Below are 18360 nucleotides of genomic sequence, written 5' to 3'. Positions count from 1 at the left end.
GAATTTATTTCAGGGGAATTTATTTCTGGATTCTCAGACTCACTCGGTAGTTGTTCTTCCATTTCACCTGTTTGTGTCTGGTCTGACCCTCTGAGCATTATGTGAGATCAGCAGTTACCCTTGTAAGTAAGTCAGAGTTTCACAATTTGTTTCTTGCCTTGCATGTGAAGCCGAGTTAAACTGGTTGTTTTGCTGTGCTTATATTAGCTGTTTGAATATTAATTGAATCCTCACTGTAATATTGACATCACCCCCAACCCAGATACCTACAGTTTTTGTAGTGATATGAAAATTTACTTTATGTAAAGTAGTAATTCTGTGATGAATGTAAGCACTGTAATGAAGGTTACGCAGTAAAACAGTCTGATTCGTAGCTATTCTGCTTATGTTTCTGAAGATTTTCTGATGAACTGTATCAGGTAAAACGCTTTCAAAGCCCAAAAGCTGATTATAGATGGAATTTAACATTCAATAAAACCTGAAGTAAAAAGCTGAAAGTAACAATACACAATGTAGATGGGGGTTACAACTTTAATTCAGTTCCCTTTGGCTATTTTGTGTTTCTGGCAAGGATCTGTCATAGACATTTCAGTACTTTTGTTTAATCTCCAGCACTGATTTTGTGGTCTTTATGTGACTAATATTCTGAACCTGAACCCCAGACTGCTGATTGTGTGGAAGCAGACGTAATCAGAGTAGTTGTGCTTTCTGTGGTAGGCCAAGTCAGTAGCAGTGGGTGTGGCTGGCATGAGCATTTTTCCTCGTTGTTGACCTTTGGGTGGCTTTGAGGCTACATTGCATGTGGACCCTGATTGACTCTTTTGAGATGTTGGAGCGTTTCAGAGCCCATTGACATCCCAGAATGGAACATGCCAAGGATGCATAGTAAACAGGAAGTGGCTGACATGCAGAGGAATCCCCCACCCCGCCCCCTGCCTCCTGATGTTTTGCATTTGTCTTGTTAACACTTGCATACGATGGTCTGTTCCTACAAGCGTGAGCTTCCTGCCAGTAGTATTGTGTGTGTGTGTGTGGTGGTTATTGAGCATACCACTGCCTGCTCAGCCATGCTGTCAGTGATGGGAATCCAGAATGCTTCTCTGCTTCTGAGCAGCAGGACAGGAAGTGCAACAAACTGTTTGCTTTAAAGGGATGCATATTTGCATGCACGCTCTGGCCCTGATCATGCAATGCCCTTGGTCAGAGACCCACCGCAGCTGGTTATGTATACTGTGTGAAATAGCACCACAGGTGGATCTCTGACTGGAAAGGACTGAAGGTCCAGGATAGGGCTGTGCGATATGACGATTTATACCGGATGACTTCATTTTATGCTCTATTGTTTATTTCGTGGTTCCAGGATACATTGTAAATGGCAATACTTCTTCACCATTTGCATCGTTTGCAGTGTTACACACCACCATGGGAATATGACCCTTTTATGGAAGTTTTTATTGGGCTTCATTATTTGTAACCCACAGATGACGATCCACAAATATTTAACTATCCAAAAACATGTATTTTTAAATTAGTGTTGTGTAAAATCATGTTCACAAAAATAGTGATTTGTACACGTGAAACGTGTTTTGCACATTTGTGGATCATTTCTTGTCTATTTGTGACACATTGACGCCCATTATAAAGAAACACACTGTGTTCCCTCCATTCATATTTGTTCTCTCTAATTTCAATCAACCTCTGAATACAGTTAGGAAGTAAGTCATTCACCTTCAATAGCCCAGCTGTCTTGTTTACAGTCACTCACAGTTAATGGACACAGTGCAATTATTAATAAATATGTACAAAAACACAACAGATGAAAGTTACATGGTGTGTATTGTCCCCTGTTTAATGCTTAAAGCACATTTAAATGGACATGTCTGTATTATTCAGGTTTATACTTTAGTCCATTAATTTTATCTTGTGTACTTTAACCAGACACAGTACATTTATTAATAACAGAAAATATTGCGAGGGAATGCAAAACTGTTGCGTTTCCGCACAGTACTATTACATTGTATTTTTATGTGTGTTGTGAAAAATCATGTCCACATTTGTACACGTGAAAAGGGTTTTGCATATTTGTGGATCGCTTCCTGTCTGTCAGTCATGTTACTTTTGTTACTTCCCTCCTATTCATTTGTGGATTTTTGTCCAATTCGTACCAAGGCTGATCTATAGGAAGAAAAAAAAGTAAGTGAGATCGTTAAAAAATCGTTATCGGCATGAGATGACTTGGATCCGGATATGAGATCTTAGTCATGAGTCATCCAGCCTCAAAACAGAGGTCATTCAGCCTTTGTGCTCTGCTGTCTTGTTGCTGTGATCTGTTACACTTATTAATGGTAACTGATAGTGATTTCTCAAGAAGGCGACACCTTCTGTATATGAAATTGTATTTCTACTCTCTGATGGTCAAATTAAATGTACTTCTAACTGGCTAAAAATTGATTAGTTGGAAATTCTTAAATTGTGCATTCAGTGATGAGTGTCTCTTTTGCATATGGCAGTTGTTTCTATGTATTGAAATGTAAATATAAATTATAATTATACTGTTTGTAAACACAAAAGTGTAATCTTGTTCAAAGAGGAACTCCCACTGAAAATCAACCAGCTCATATGTCCTTCCTTATGTTTAGTGTGGGAGGAAATAGCACGAAATGTGGTTGAGTCTTCTTAAGTAACAAAATAGGCATGAGTGTTCTTTTGCCGGATCCTGTAAGTCCCAGCGAGCCTTTGACCATGATTAGAAGCATGGGAGCCACACCCCATGGCTGTAAATGTACTGGTCCTTTGTCCTGTTTCCCCTTGGCTCTTTGTTTCTGTGACAGTGTGTAATTAAATTACAGTGCCCTGCTTGGTGTTACAGGTGACAGTGGCCTCTAATTAAAATGTAGTGTCAAAACATTGTCAGGCTATTGTGGGCAAGCCCCTGGCAGTAACATCATTGTGATATACTGTCACAGCATTTTATTTATCTGGTGTTCTTGTGGTGCTTCCCTAATAAAATATTCACTTAAAAGCAAAGGGGCAGGTCTGCTTTCATAAATGATAAATGTAAACTGATTTCAAGTTGAGCACATTGATTGAAAGGACTTGTGAATACATGCACAGTTGAGGTTGAAAATGTTCATTTATACACTGCAGATTACAAGACATGTTTAATGAAGATGTTTTGATTTTAAGCAATTCCTTTTTTTAAGCGTGGTAGTTGCATTTTATGGATGTGAAGTCCTTTAACGTCTGTAACTCTGTTAGCTCAAGCTTCCCAGGTCGAATCTGGTCCTCACACCCCATGCATTTTCTTCCCATGTACACGACAGTTATGACGGTTGTTGCTTTGGACAAAAGCGTTTGCAATTTGAATATGCAAATGAGCAATAATGTTTGCGTATGGTTGACTGGAATGACTTTTCATAGTTCCCTGCCTTTTGTCCTGTGCTGTATGTTAAAAATGGCTGATTCCACCCAAGTTTTGGAAATTGGAAGTTTTGGGTAGAATTTCTGTTGAACTGAATGGATGCAAGAGGACTTCGTGGTCATCTTTTTTATTATTGAATTTATTTTTTGATGACACATTAATATTCCTGCTTTAGTTGTCCTAATTCCAGGTGCAGGTTTTCTTCCTTTTTTCTTTCTTTTTTTGGCTTTGAAAAGAGGCTCCAACTGAAAGAATGGGAAAGCTACTTAGTATGGAGAATAAAGAGCGTAACCTCTTATTGTATGTCATGTTGATTTTTTGCCTTTATAAAGATGAGGCCTTTGGGTTATTTGCTGCTGAGCTCTGAGTGCTTGTGTGTTTGTTTGTAGATACCTGAACAGTCATCTCTGGAGTTCTGGAGTGTCCCAGCCTTTGCCCTGCGTCCCATCTCTATGGAATTGAGGTATGTACTGCTCTTTTAATGAGATGAGGTTTTTGTGTGCTTGTGTTCCTGGGGGGGGGGGGGGACACAGGAGCTAGGGTTCCTTGAAACGGGTCCTCTGGAAGCGGCTCACTGACGAGCTCTGGGTTATACAGGCAGGATGACCGCCGCAGATAAGCGTGCACACAATGTGCCGCCTTTTGGATCAGGCTCCCGGATCTTGTTTGGTTCCTGCCTCGTGGTGTGGGGGGGGGGGGGGTGGTCTGGTGGATGATGTTTCTGAGGAACTCTGGCCTTTTGCTGCAGCTGGTGACATTGTCTGCCACCTCCGGGAAGGGGCTGGGGGGGGGGAGCTTGATTAAACTGGAGAGGAAGCTGAACTGCTTTCAGACCGACGGTCCTATCTGATGGGCACGGCATGGCACAGCGGGCATGGAGCCGCCGGCTTCTTGTACTTTGTTTCCCAAGCCCTACACATGTTCTGTGGGCCCTCTGGGTCACAGTCTGTTTTACTAAGTCTTCAAAAAATCTATGTGCGTGTTTGTGTGTGAGAACAATATCATCATGGAAACCAGTCGAGTCGCTGTCTTTGTGAGAGTGACTCCAGCTTTGTGTGGCCTCTCCTGATTCCTCTGGCACCCCTGCCTGCGCAGCGGCCACAAACATGCGCAGACGCGGTGTCCGTGTGCCAGCCCACGCAGAAATAAAAAGCCCCTTCTGTTACCCCATCACAAGGCTTCTGTTGCCAGAGGCATCTATAGATGGGTCCCCAAGCCGTGGGCCCCCGTCTGGGGTGGTGAGGGCTCTTTCTGGAAAGATTCCTCACTCTGATGGGATGCCGTGCACCCCAAGGAGCTGGGGGTTGCGTCTCTGGGGGCTGGCTTTGGTTGAATGGGCTTGGCCTGTGTTTGTAGCTCAGTGCCCAGCTGATGGATTTGTTTAATCAATCTGCCTGCAAAAGGGTTGGAGTGGGGTCACAGGGCAGGGCAGAGTTCAGTAGTTGCGATGCCCCTACTGCCCTTACAGAGTTCTGCACAAAGGCTCCACTGGTAATAAACTGCTAATCAAACTAAAATGGAAACTGATGGATCGGCTGTGTATGATTAATCAGTGTATGTTGCCTGGTGGGGATGTTCTGGAATACTGCACAGCATGGTGGAATCGAATTCATCGGACAGTGTTTCTCCACCCAGTCCTTGGAGACTGGGAGCTAGGAGGGAGCAAAACGTAGGCTGTTTGGGGGGTCCCTGAGGGTTGGGCTGAAAAACATTGGCTTAGGAGGTACACGCTTGCATAATCCGGGCTTTCTGAGGACGTCGATGAGGTATTGTTGATGTTATATTTGTTGATGGTTGGTGGTGGATGCTTTTATCCAAAGCTGTCCTTCTAGAGTGATCCTGGGAACATGTATATTATGGAACTGTTTAAAGAAATAAAAGTGAAACGGTACAAAAAAAGCTATGTACAGTATCTCACAAAAGTGAGTACACCCCTCACATTTTCGTAAATATTTTATTTTATCTTTTCGTGGGACAACACTGAAGATATGATGCTTTGATACAATGTAAAGTAGTCAGTGTACAGCTTGTATAGCAGTGTAAATTTGCCGTCCCCTTAAATAACTAAACACACAGCCATTAATGTCTAAACCTCTGGCAACAAAAGTGAGTACACGCCTAAGTGAAAATGTCCAAATTGTGCCCAATTAGCCATTTTCCCTCCCTGGTATCATGTGACTCGTTAGTGTTACAAGGTGTGAATGGGGAGCAGGTGTGTTAAACTTGGTGTTATCACTCTCACTCTCATACTGGTCACTGGAAGTTCAACATGGCACCTCATGGCAAAGAACTCTCTGAGGATCTGAAAAAAATAATTGTCGCTCTACATAAAGATGGCCAAGGCTATAAGAAATTTGCCAACACCCTGAAACTGAGCTGCAGCACAGTGGCTCAGACCATACGCTGCACACGGCTTCAAATTGGTCTGTATGGCTGTCTTCCCAGAAGGAAACCTCTTCTAAAGATGATGCACAAGAAAGCCCGCAAACAGTTTGCTGAAGACAAGCAGACTAAGGAGATGGATTACTGGAACCATGTTCTGTGGTCTGATGAGACCACGATAAACTTATTTGGTTCAGATGGTGTCAAGCGTGTGTGGCGGCAACCAGGTGAGGAGGACAAAGACAAGTGTCTCTTGCCCACGGTCAAGCATGGTGGTGGGAGAGTCATGGTTTGGGGCTGCATGAGTGCTGCCAGCACTGGGGAGCATTGAGGGAACCATGAATGCCAACATGTACTGTGACATACTGAAGCAGAGCATCATCCCCTCCCTTCGGAAACTGGGCCACAGGGCAGTATTCTAACATAACGTCCCCAAACACACCTCCATGACGACCACTGTCTTGCTAAAGAAACTGAGGGTAAAGGTGCTGGACTGGCCAAGCATGTCTCCAGACCTAAACCCTATTGAGCATCTGTGGGGCATCCTCAAACGGAAGGTGGAGGAGCGCGTGATGTCGTCATGGAGGAGTGGAAGAGGATTCCAGTGGCATCCTGTGAAGCTCTAGTAAACTCCATGCCCAAGACAGTTAAGGTTGTGCTGGAAAATAATGTTGGCCATACAAAATATTGCCACTTTGGGCATAATTTGGACATTTTCACTTAGGCGTGTACTTACTTTTGTTGCCAGTGGTTTAGACATTAATGGCTGTGTGTTTCGTTATTTTGAGGGGACAGAAAATTAACACTTATACAAGCTGTACACTGACTACATTGTATCAAAGTGCCATATCTTTAGTGTTGAAAAGATATAATAAAATATTTACAAAAATGTGCAGGGTGTACTCACTTATGTGATATACTGTATGTATAATGATGACATTATTAGCATGGAATGAGGAATATGATTAATGGGGTTGTTAGTTCCTGGTGGAGTGATATTTGAGGAGTGTATTTCCGTATTGCTATTTGGATCGGCACAGATGTTCCGGTAGAATCCCACAGATCCGGAGCAGCACTGTTGTCAGGCTGCAATGGAGGAAATGACTCTTTAAACCATCCGAATGAGGAAGTAAGCTTGCCTTTAATGTGTTTGCACTTCTGCTTCAACTCCAAAGTATGAGTGTGGGGAGGGGGTTTGACGTCAGGTGGGAGCTGCCCATAGATCTGCCGGGATCACACTGCGTTGGCGACGGCTGTCCGGCCCATGGGCCTGAGAATGCATAGGGTCTTTGAACAGCCAAAGTCTGTGTGAGTGCCAGTGGGGTAGGCGGGGTTCCCCAGCGAGTAATGAAGAGAGTCCTGTGAAAGAACATTGTTTGCCATTTGTTTGCAGGTTCCTGGGAATTCACCTCTTTTGATTTTGCATCGTGTGTGTGTGTGTGTGTGTGTGTGTGTGTGTGTGTGTGTGTGTGTGTGTGTGTGTGTGTGTGTGTGTGTGTGTGTGTGTGTGTGTGTGTGTGTGTGTGTGTGTGTGTGTGTGTGTGTGTGTGTGTGTGTGTGTGTGTGTGTCATTTACAATCGATGATTAACTCGACTTTTCCCCATAGGCGATGCGCTGGGTTTTATTTACCACTGTGTGTTATTAATATTCATGAGCATCACTAAGCTGCGAGCTGGTCAGGGACATTCACTGTGCTGCAGTCTATTGTTTTGTTGACTTGTGCTGTTACCCAGAAGGCAGTGGGGTACAAGGGTATGGCTACTTGGTTACCATGCTGTAAAAGTAGAAGGTCTCAAAGCTGGATGATTCTTTGTGAAACTCCTCTTATGACGGCGCTTTTGTGCTCTTGCTGGCTGGGCATTCTTTACATTTTTATGCCACTGGCATGCTCTCTGTTCACACTGGACCTAAAAGAGAAGGATTGCTTTGCTGTGCCTGGGGTTTCAACAGACATCCTACTTGTTTCCTTGTGCTCTTTAACTACTGTGCTAGCTGATAGATGGATGCTTGAATGTGATCTTATTGCAGCTCTGAGGTCACATGTGGGCAAAGGGGAATTTGCTCTCTTGCACAGGTGACAGTGAGCCAATGTGATGAGTAGGGCCAGTGAAGAAAATCCGCTGCTCTTGGCTACGGGGTCTGGGCCCAAAGACTTCACTAGAGTGGCAGCCGCTGAACTGGAAAGTGCTGTCATCAGTAGGAGGCCGAGCTGAAAAAGCAGAAATAGCTCCCAGGCTGTGTTATATAAAGCCCGTTCTCAGGGTAGGGCGACCCGTGCAAAGAAGCCGTAACATCCTGTTGCGTTTGCTATCATCGTTGATCTCATGAGAGTGCCGTAATTCTCTTTAAGTGGCTTCTGTGGTTTTCAACCCTCTGAATGCGCCTGTGTGTGTGAGAGAGTGGAGAACGGATTTTGAAACGATAGATGAAACCCACCCAAACAGGGACAGGTCTGCAGCAGAACTGAATATGGGGCCGGGCGTGTAGGTCGGCAGCGTTGGAGCTGGAAGAGACTAGTGCTGGCTTGTTGTCCAGTGATGAGTTCCTCTGTGAGGTGTGGCTGGCTGGGTCACTGAGCCAGCACTTTTACTACAGCAGCTTGATGAGGATAAGAAGTCTCTTTGCTTTGGGGATTTTTGTTCCCCGCCCCCCCATTTCTCTCTCCCACACAGCTATACTCATGGTGTGTTCCATTTGCCTTCGGATCTGTGTTTCGGTTGCCGAAATTATGTCACATTCGCTAAAAACTCAGGGAAAACCGAGTCGGATACGTTCCATTTGCCACAGAAGTAGCAATACCATGGACCCATATCAAAAAGCAAGATTTTTTGCTTAGCCGGACAACTTGTCGGATTTAAGTTCCTCAGGTCAAATGGCCTTTATCTTCATTCACTTGCAGTTAGCCCGAACTACCTTAAATCCGACAAATAATCTGACTAATCATGAAACCCAGGTCTAGCCCGGTTAATTGTTAGCCGTTGTTAGCAATATCAGTTGATAACACATTACGCATGGTGCTTTACGTATAAAACTCCAAACGTCCACGATAAGTTGGATGGTACAGTGTGTGCGACCGATTTAATGAGCCACAAATGAGTAGTGCTTAAACAGTATAAAGCTACAACTTTCACTTCTGTTGATAAAGGGCGCAGCCATCTTGGATTCTGAACTCTCGATCCTCTGTGCTGCTCCAAGATATTTCTCGGATCTCCGAGAAACGGGAGCGTGCATGTCGTCACTTCCGGCTTCAAAACTCGGAATCTGACTCAGAATCCGAGTTCCGAGGGCAAATGGAACACACCATCAAGATGCCAATGATTCCTTTTACCAGCAAGTGGGTCTTGTTGCACAGTGACTATTTTTAAATTTTATTTTGCTCAACTGCCTTCCTCTCCACTTTTGGGGACAGGGGCTTGTCTGCCTTTATGCACAGCTGCTCTTGAAGCGTGGTGGTCTGCACGGGCTTGCTGATGTCATCGGTGAGCTAGCGAATGAGGGCAGGAGGTTGCACACAGGAAGCAGAGCACTTTCTTAAGCACTTTCTGTGGGCTTCCTGTTTGCACTGCTCTGCTCAGCTGCATTGTTCCCCTTTGCTTCCTGACCTGCATTCCTCAGTACATGTGGACATTGTTCTGGACTGCCTATGCGGACTGGGAGCACCCTAGGGCTTGCTCCTCAGTTAGACAGGTCACTGTCAGGACACCTGAAGACCAATCACTGGGCTTAACCCTGACCTGACCATTTAAACTTGCACAATGTGTGTAACTAGTGAAAGAGTGTCTTGCAGGCATATGGAGACCTACGGTTAGCGGATACAGTAATCTACTGCACCTCCTGTAAGCCAGCAAGGAAATGCACTGAAAAATGTGTTGAGTGAAAGAATTAGCGTCGGGTGTCTGAGAGGGTTCATTCAGGAGGTTTGATTAGACTGTTCTTGTTGGGCCTCACATGGTTTCACACGTACGCTTGCACACGCAGAGCTGAAATGCTCATCTGTTAGTCACCAACTAATGGCTATAAGGGGGCTGCGGCCTGAGGGTTTGTCACAGACAGGAGCTTTTTGTCTTTCTGGGACTTAGCATAAGCATTAGCATAAGCAGGTTACATTGTAAATGATGACAAGGTTTTAGTTTTCTCATGTGTAAATATTTAACTGAAGCCAGTTTTAGGTGTGTGTGTGAGTGTGAGTGAGTGACAACTTATTTTTCAGCTGTTTGTTTAACCTTTTTACCCCGGCCTGGGTGACAGAGTTTATTCTGTGACCCTTGATGATGCTGTTCTGCCTCTAGATGGCAGCCTTGTCTCCTACAGAAGCTGTCCATCATCAAGTTGAATTCCAGTCTTGTTTGTAGATCAGCCATGATGAATTGTAGGCAAGAACATACACTATGCTCAAGTTGTTGAATACTGGTTTGATGGCGTTCTGTGAACAGGTTGGGTACTGTAGTCCAGTGTTTCTCAACCCATTCCTTGGGGACACCCAGACTGCACTGCTGTAGTGCAATGTGCCTTCTGTCATCTACTTCTGGTTCCTTTTTCCCTGACCTCAAAGTTGTGAAAAGTCACCTGCTGCAACTGAAGGTGGCATGGCTGCTTCTGGAAGGAAACTGGTTGGTCGGATAAGTCCTGTATGGTTTGCTCTGTGCTTACAGTCTCTGATCAGGGAAGATTTAGTGCCTTCTCCAGCTGTCTCCTTCAGGGGGTGCTGTTGGGTTGATTTGCTCCAAGTCATGTGTCATGGTTTCTTAGGTGATCAAAGTGAACATATCTGCTTTGGGCCCTTCAATTTCCTCAGGGGACCAAGGCAGCATTCAAACACCAGCTCTGCTGTTCCTTCTCTGAGGAGGAGGTTGTTGTTTTTTTGTTATTATTTTGGCTCTTTAGTTTCACTGCGTGTCCCCTGAAACCACCCTGTTGCCTCCCAGTGGCACTTCACTGACATACTGCTGAGTCAGCGCCTGACTCTCACAGTACCTCACTCCAGTGCCGTGTGCAGTCTCACTGGAACAAAGTCCCCCGTTAAGCAGCCGAGGGCCCCTCTTATCGTTGTACGTTTGCCACACCTGTAGGCTTGGGGGCCAAGATTCCTCTGTCCCTTTCTCTGTAACTGTCTGCCTCACAGAGCTCTGTGTGTCAGTGAATGTTTGTGTGTGTGTGAAAGGCAGACGCATGTTTATCAGTTTTTGCAGATGGGCAAGCTTGCAAGTATCCACGCCCTCTTGTACTCACGCCTGCCCTTCCTGTCTGCTCAACAAACTGCTGTCGCCTTAGTCACTGCTTGTCCCCACCTCCTCTTCCTCAGCTTTGCCTCCTCCTGCCCAGGGCTTAGATGAAATGTGTGTGTGAGACAGAGATGTGGTGTTCTGCTCCGGCCCTGATAGAGCCTTTGAATTTCTTTCTCTTTAAAGCCACACCCACTTGCTCAGTGACATCACCTTAACACTTGAGGGCCACACCCCTCTCCCTTTCCCCGCCTCTCTCTCTCAGTGCCTCTTTGTGTTTGTTTTCCCTCCCTTGCACTTGCGAGCTGAAGGCTGCTGCCGGTGACTACAGGTTTCTGGAGTTTGCACGCGTGTGGTGAGCTTGGCACAGAGCATGGCACAGAGCCTGGCACATAGCATGGCCGCCCGAGTCACTCCGTCCGTTGGCGGAGAGTAAACAAGCGACCACAACATGGATTTCCTCAAAAGCTTGGTTCCCGCCGCTGTGTCGGGGGAGGTTAACCTGGAGGAAGGTGGGGGCTCGGCCCCGAGTCCCGGGCTCCGTGAGACAGGGCCCCGACTGCTGCGTGTCAAGCGCCTCAACTTGCTGTCTATGGGCCAGGCAGTGGAAGAGGGTCCCGAGGGTCCAGCTCGGGGTCCCAAGTTGATCCGCTCAAACCGGAACCGCCTGAAAGGTATGGTCTAGGAAGGGTGTTCTCCCTCTCCGAGCTGCTCGCAGCAAGCCCAGACAGGATGGGGTTCGGCACTAGGTCTTCTGCCATCTCAGCATGGCATGAGCGTCTTCCACTTGTGGAGTGAACTTTGTCCTGTGTGTATGTGTGTCGGGGCATCTATACATGCAAGGGGTGCTTGCTGCCGTTTGTGTCCCTGTGTCGTGGCTTCATTGGAAGCCCAGCAGTCTTCCCCTTTCTAGCTCGCCTTCTTATTTACAAAACAAAGTCTGCGAAGCTGGAATGATGACGCCAGCGCATGTGTAGGAAGCTGGTGGGGGGTGGGGGTCACCCGATGTACGGTGGCTGAGCTGTGTTCTAAGCGTGCTAAAAGAATGTACACATTGTAGCCGACTTACTGCAAGGCTGGCCTTTAATGGGAGGGTGATAATGAGGTACAGTATGCTGTAACACTGCAGGGCTCTGACATCCATTAAGCTGTGTATGACGCTGCAGTGACATGCTGTATTTTTTAGTGCGCCATGTAATACTTCCTATCCCAGTGTGCTGTAATCCATATAGATAACAGATCACTAGGATCATAAATCATTCCTGCGTTGTTAGATGGGTATGAATAATGGCCTATGAATGTACATATATGCTTAATTTCTGTATTCACCGGGTGTTTTTTTTTGTTTTTTTTTTTTTTTTAAATCAACGGTGCATATTTACTTCCCAGAACGTTGCTATGCTTGTAATCTTATAGTCAGTTTTAGTCAGCAAATGCAGGTTTCACAAGGTTTCTTGGTCAGAAGTGCAACATGCATTCTGCAGCGTGAATCATGTTAGTGATTCCGCCATCCTCGATCTGCCGCTTGTCTGTTCTGTATGGCACTGTGCCTCCTGTGGCTGCTTTAATGATCTAAGGGCAGTGCTTTTTGGAGGCAGGAGTGTGGCCTTCCAGCAGGTGGCGTTGTGGTCAGGGTGCTTGAAAAGCATTTGTTTCCTACTGGTGAATGGAGTGAATACCTTTCTGAAACAGTGTTGTGTATACTGGCTATGATGAAAGAACCCAGCAGACCTTTTAATGTCAGACCCAAAAGGTCACACCTGCGGAACTGCTGTCTTTCCTTTTCATTAAAGCTGTTAAGCTGAATCCTATAAATAAAATGCCCACCTGGCAAACAAGATGGCTGTCATTTAGGCATCGTGCTTCATTTGCTCTGAAAGCACATTTGCCGCGCTGCATGATCACAGCAGCCCATTGGCTGGGCGGGTGCTGTGGCCTTGTAGTCTCTATGTGCAGGTGTGCAGCTCTGGGTTCCACCTGCTCACACAGAGGCGCTGTTTGTTTTAGGGGAGCTTGAACTCATGCTTTGGTACTTTATCTCTTGCACACATTACTGTTATTGCTGTTATCCTCTGCCCGTGTATGTGTGTAATTGCCCATGTGGGTGTTTTGTGTAACAAAGGGCAGGAGATGCAGATGAAGACCCAAACAGGAGGCTATCGCTTTGCTAGACAGACATGTTGTTTTGACGTGTGAAACAGGCCACGTCCATATTCCGCCAGGCAGGTAGAGACGCTTCTGGGCAATTTGTACACTTAGTTTCCACCATATACCTCTCCCACCACAGAATGGTAAGTAGAGCCCTGTAGTGTGAATGTGTGGCCTCTCTCTCTGGGGGGGTCTGTCAGGCCGATGTCACACTGCCTGTGACCCTGTCACCCGACACCCTTGACTTTGTCTGCATTTTCGCAGGAGGCGCAGTAATTGCACCAGGAATCAATAAGCACTCTTTGGGAGATGCAGAGCTTTCTCACTATATCTGCTCATCTTTTCTTTCTACTCATCTTCTCTCCCTTTATTCCTCATCTTGCTGATTCCATTTGGCTTCACTTCCTGCTTTGTTGTGTTCAGGTTGTGTTTTTGGGATGGCATCCCTGACATGGGGACCTGTAGGTCCTTTGAACAGTAACAGTCTTTAAAGTGTGGACCCCCCCCTCCCCGCCTGTAGTGTCTGTCTCTTCTTAGTGCCTGGCTCTCGGTGATAAACCCTTTATCACTTCTGCTCCTGTGTGCAGGCTGAAAGCTCACTCATCTTTCTAAATGGCCACAGTTGGTGTTATCTCATCACGGTATCCATGTTTGTGTGTGCTTGTACAAATACAGGACTCCATTGCAGTGAAAATTTAATAAACATCCCTACAACAGTGTTGGAGATAAACTTTGCAAACTTTTTGTTTGTGTGCCTGTGTGTGTGAGTGCTCTGCTGAATGACATCACCACCTGGGTTGGCCTGTCTCATTCTTTATTTGCAGAGAGGGATTGAAATGCTCCCCTCATTCCCTCTTGCCCTTGTTTGTGAACTGGGCAGGTGCTGCAGTGTTGGCAGCCTTGCCCAGCTCTGCCTAGCCCGGCTCAGCCTTGTGCACAGATGTGTGTAGCTGAGCCTGACCCTGTGTCGACTGCTGATGTGCAAGCAGAGCTCTCCAGCCCATTGTTGGCACCATGTGGTTAACATTGCTTGGAATCAGACTCGTGTGCCAAATCTGGCATCGCTGGTTCCCGAAGGCTGTGGTAACAAGGGGGCATTTGTATATTTGACAGCCTTGTGCACATTTGCAGCTCACCAACTTCGCTGGTGGCAACAATTAACTCGCAGCGTGTTTAAGTAGAGATCCCCCAAAGTGGGGAACAATGTAGGTGGTGGATCGCGGGTTTCACATCACTAAAGTTCGCTCTTTGACAAGCGCCAACCTCTCTGTAAGCGGCAGGAACGCTTCCGTTTTCCCAGTCACATTTTCTTCTTGGAGGGTAGGGTGGGGGGTTAAATAAGTCTAACTGGGATGTTTGGCATACCGTCATTTGTGAGGAATGTTCTTTTGGGCTGGATCTTTGTTCATTGGGTCATCTTAAAGTGGTTAACGCTGCAGTGCAGTAATGCAGCCATTGAGATTCCATTCACTTTTGCCACAAAACCCTTTCTCACATCCCTCTCTCTCTCTCGCTTGTGCTCTCTCTCTCTCTCACACATAGACAGACACACACACACGCACACACACACACACTCCCTTGTAGTCATCAGCCAGGGACGTGTCAGTGCTAGTCTATAGGCGGGGGGGGGGGAGCTTTCTCCCAGCTCCCAGGATGACAGTGTGTTTCCAGCAAAGTGGAGCAGAGCGGTGCATATTGATGACATCACCCTCCTGCTCACCCCGCCCCAACAACAGGCCCTGTTCTCTCTTCTCGAGAGGGGGTTCTGGCTGTGTTTACTGCCTGCCTCTGCATGCGTGAAAGAGAGGGAGAGAGAAGGATCTTGTAAAAGCTGACGTAGTCTTTTTTTTTTTTTTTTCCCCCAGCCCTCCCCCAGCACCGCTTGAGTGAGAGAAAGAGCCGATAGGGAGAGTAGGGAGGGGTGGGGTTGCTGAGGCGCAGAGCAGGCGCTAGGACAGCACGCAGGAAGCAGCAGCGCCGCCGCCGTACACCGGCACAGGGAGTCTCAGCTGCCTTCTCACACAGCACTCTGGAAGGGAACTTCTGCCTGTCTGCATCGCAGAAAGACCTGGAGCCTCTGGGTGCCCTTTCAAGTGCTCAGCTGCACACGTACATGCATGCTATGCTCACCGGAGCCCTGAAAGTCTGAGTGGAGAGAGGGAGGGAGGGGAGGGATCGCTGTGCCTGGGAGGAAAGTATACAGAGGACACCCGCTGTCGGACCTGTCAGTCAGTCTAGTGCCAGCCCCAGTGTTTTACCCACAATCCCTTGCGGTGCCATGTTGAGCCTCCAGGATTCTGTCTTCTTTGAGATCAACATCAAATCGTTGCTGAAGTCGTGGAGCTGTAACTGTGAGTATGCCGATGTGCCCTGCTCTTCTGGGGTCGTGGGGTGGGTGACCTGAGCTGGGGGCTTACGGAGGCAGGCAGGTTCGTTGTTTTGTACTTTGGGCTCTCTGAGGAGGAGGAGTGTGAGTGATGTGTATGGAACAGCGGAACCGGGAACCAGGGTAAAGCATATCGCTGTAGGAAGAGAACTGGGGAGGCACTAATGTTTATTTTTCATTAGAAATGAAGTCTGACCAATAGGAGATGGTTATAGGATGTCCCGTCCCCCCCCCCCCCCCCCCCCAAATTACAGTCACACGCACTACATTGGCATGGGAAGATGCTGAGAATTTGTGTGTTATTGCGCATAGTACAATCTTGTACAGGCTTCTAGAAGTAAGAGTTCTGCTTGACGCCCTGAATAAGGACTTAATAGAGGTCACTTGCATGACATCTGAAACTTAAGCAGAATGATCTCTTGCAGCAGTCAGACCCTTTCGGAAGGTGGGGGCCCATGTGCTGCCCTGTGTGGCCTCGTGTAGTAAGACGGGGGCCTATTTAGTGATCATTGTGGCTAATGGTTTTTCTCGAAGTTCTGCGCTTTGTGTTTGGGGCCGTCTCATTGGTTAGACCACTGGCACCAAGTAGGGTGCCTCCGCATGCCCTAGATTTAGCTGACGTGCCCATGCCGCTCTGCAAACCTTGCCCCTGTGTGTTACATGTTCCAGAAAGTTCTGCCTGTTCAGCACACAGAGGGACCCCGGTGTGACTGAAAATCACTCTGTTCTGTTCACCCTCAATTTGGTCTCTTTTTCTGAGATCGATGCAGGTGCAGCTTTTGAGGATTCTGCATTCCGTCACACAAAAGCGGCCCCTCTAGCAAGCGGGAGCTGCTTATGTTGACATTAGAAGTCGGACAGCAGGACCCTCCCTCCGTATGGAGATGGCTTACTTGGGCCTTTTACTCCAGCCTCGCTTGGCTTCAGCTCCTCTCATTGACTGACTGACTACTGCTGTTTCTTGGGCAGCCAGTCTCTGCATGTCCGTCTGCGGGTGCAAGGTACTGGCTTCTATTCAGACCAGGCAGGTTTCACAGCATCGACGGCCAATGATTATGCGCATAACAGCCGGCCTCGTCGCCCCTCGGAGACCCCTGGCCTCTCACAGCCTGGCCCATAAGCCGGTTTCAGGGCTGAGCAGAGGTGTGGAATTCCTGTGACGACCTGTCCTGTACTGCCTTTAATGTGGGAGTTTGTAAAGCTGCATTTGCACATATGACATTTTTATCATTTTAAAACGGATCTAATTTTTGTTGCTCCTTCACAATCCAAGAGAGAAAATTTTCTCCTAAATCCGACCTCTTGATTTTATTTTGCTTCCTTAAACAGCAGGTTAAAACTTAATATTACTTTATAATAATAACTTTTTGTGTGCTTTCAATTAAATAAACTTTTGGTATCAGTAGATTAAATGTTTATACAGTAATTTTTAAAAACGTGTGATTCGCCTGAGGGCGCAGGAGTGTGTGTGTGTGTGTGTGTGTGTGTGTGTGTGTGTGTGTGTGTGTGTGTGTGTGTGTGTGTGTGTGTGTGTGTGTGTGTGTTGAGAGAGAGACAGACTTCACATGTGCAACATACTGACCCATCTACCAGAAGATGTCTGGCTGTATGATTCAGGTCTAGAGGGTCTTGTTTCTTGATTCAGATGCTCTGTACAGCTGACAGTACATTCTTGCTGCGGGGATCAGATACCGAGCTCCAGCTGCTATATTTTGGGCCATGATGTCAGTGTCATCCTGTGAAACAATGGCCTGCTTGTGGTCTGCGGTGTGGCGTACATGACCTCTTACCTGTCACACGAAATGTCTTTCAGATTCCGCCCCGGTCCAGCCCATTCAGTCCTGTGCTGGGGGCCGTCTCTGAGCCTCTGCTCCTGGGACGCTGTGGCCTCCTTGTTGGACTTAATTGCTTTAATGAGGGTTTATTTTTTGGCCTGGCTGGCGCGTGGCACGGAAGCAGGCTTAGATGAAGCTCCCAGTTGCGGGGGTCATATTTGGCACATTCTTTACCAGGACAACTGGGACGAGAGACCGTAAACCGCAGTGCGAAAATCGAAGAACGGGCAAATGGCGCCTTTGCACAGTCATTGAGCCGACCGCAGTTTCTGTGTGGCGCAACCTGTCTGCTGATGCCTTTTGCTATAAGGGTAAGTGTGTGCTTGCAGGTTTGTGAATGACGGAGTACGTGCATGCATGTGTCCAAACCTTTATAATCTCTCTGCTCTGCCGTCTCCAGTATGCAAACACCTCCACCCTGAGCGAGAGGCCGGGAAACATGGCAAGCTAAAGGATGCTTTGCATTTTTACCCTCTTGTGTTGTTGAGTGGAAAATTACAAATGTTTGGTTTCTCAGATTTCTGTGGAAAAAGTCAGCGGGGCAGGGAGGGAATGTGGGGGGGGGGGGGGGGAGCCCAGCTATTGGCCAGCATGGGAGGGATAGGGGGTGGTGGGGGGGGGAGGAAGGCAGCGATTGGCCCATGGGAGCTGGCTATGTGATGTCATGAGGGCTTGTGTAACACTGTCAACAAAGAGGGGGAGTGTTCCAGGGCTCCTCTGTGCAGTCAGGACAGGCGCCCCGAGTCCATCTGTACATTCAGGAGTGTCCTGCCCTGCGCTGCTGGGCTGTGATGTTTGAAGGACATCTGCGCGGTCGGCACCATCATCTACAGCAGCTCTGTATTCCCACGCTGGGCTGGCCGGTGGTCACAGGTCACGCCATCTGCTGGAGCTCCCGGCCTGCTGCGTTCCTCTCCCTGAGCCGGGTTCGGCTTCCTGTATGGTGACTAAGCATGAATAAGCCG

General features: G+C 47.3%; 1 protein-coding gene across 6 annotated transcripts in view; it reads left to right on the top strand.

Annotated features, from left to right (window-relative positions):
- The window catches only part of fryl (furry homolog, like), a 63168-nt gene that overhangs the window by 4592 nt on the left and 40216 nt on the right, over positions 1–18360 (top strand). For 3 of the 6 annotated variants that reach the window (XM_023823654.2, XM_072712590.1, XM_072712585.1), the window contains exon 1: positions 11309–11700. In XM_023823654.2, coding sequence (XP_023679422.1) covers positions 11478–11700 — 223 coding nt within the window. In that variant the 5' untranslated portion in view covers positions 11309–11477. Of the gene's footprint in view, positions 1–3810; positions 3885–11308; positions 11701–15353; positions 15526–18360 lie in introns of those variants that run through there. The other 3 variants (XM_023823655.2, XM_072712592.1, XM_072712594.1) reach the window with 2 other exon arrangements.

Source organism: Paramormyrops kingsleyae, chromosome 1, assembly GCF_048594095.1.
Source record: "Paramormyrops kingsleyae isolate MSU_618 chromosome 1, PKINGS_0.4, whole genome shotgun sequence".
In the NCBI taxonomy this organism is placed as follows: domain Eukaryota; kingdom Metazoa; phylum Chordata; class Actinopteri; order Osteoglossiformes; family Mormyridae; genus Paramormyrops; species Paramormyrops kingsleyae.
Note: the sequence above shows the minus strand (reverse complement) of the source record. Positions and strands in the feature narration are given on the sequence as shown.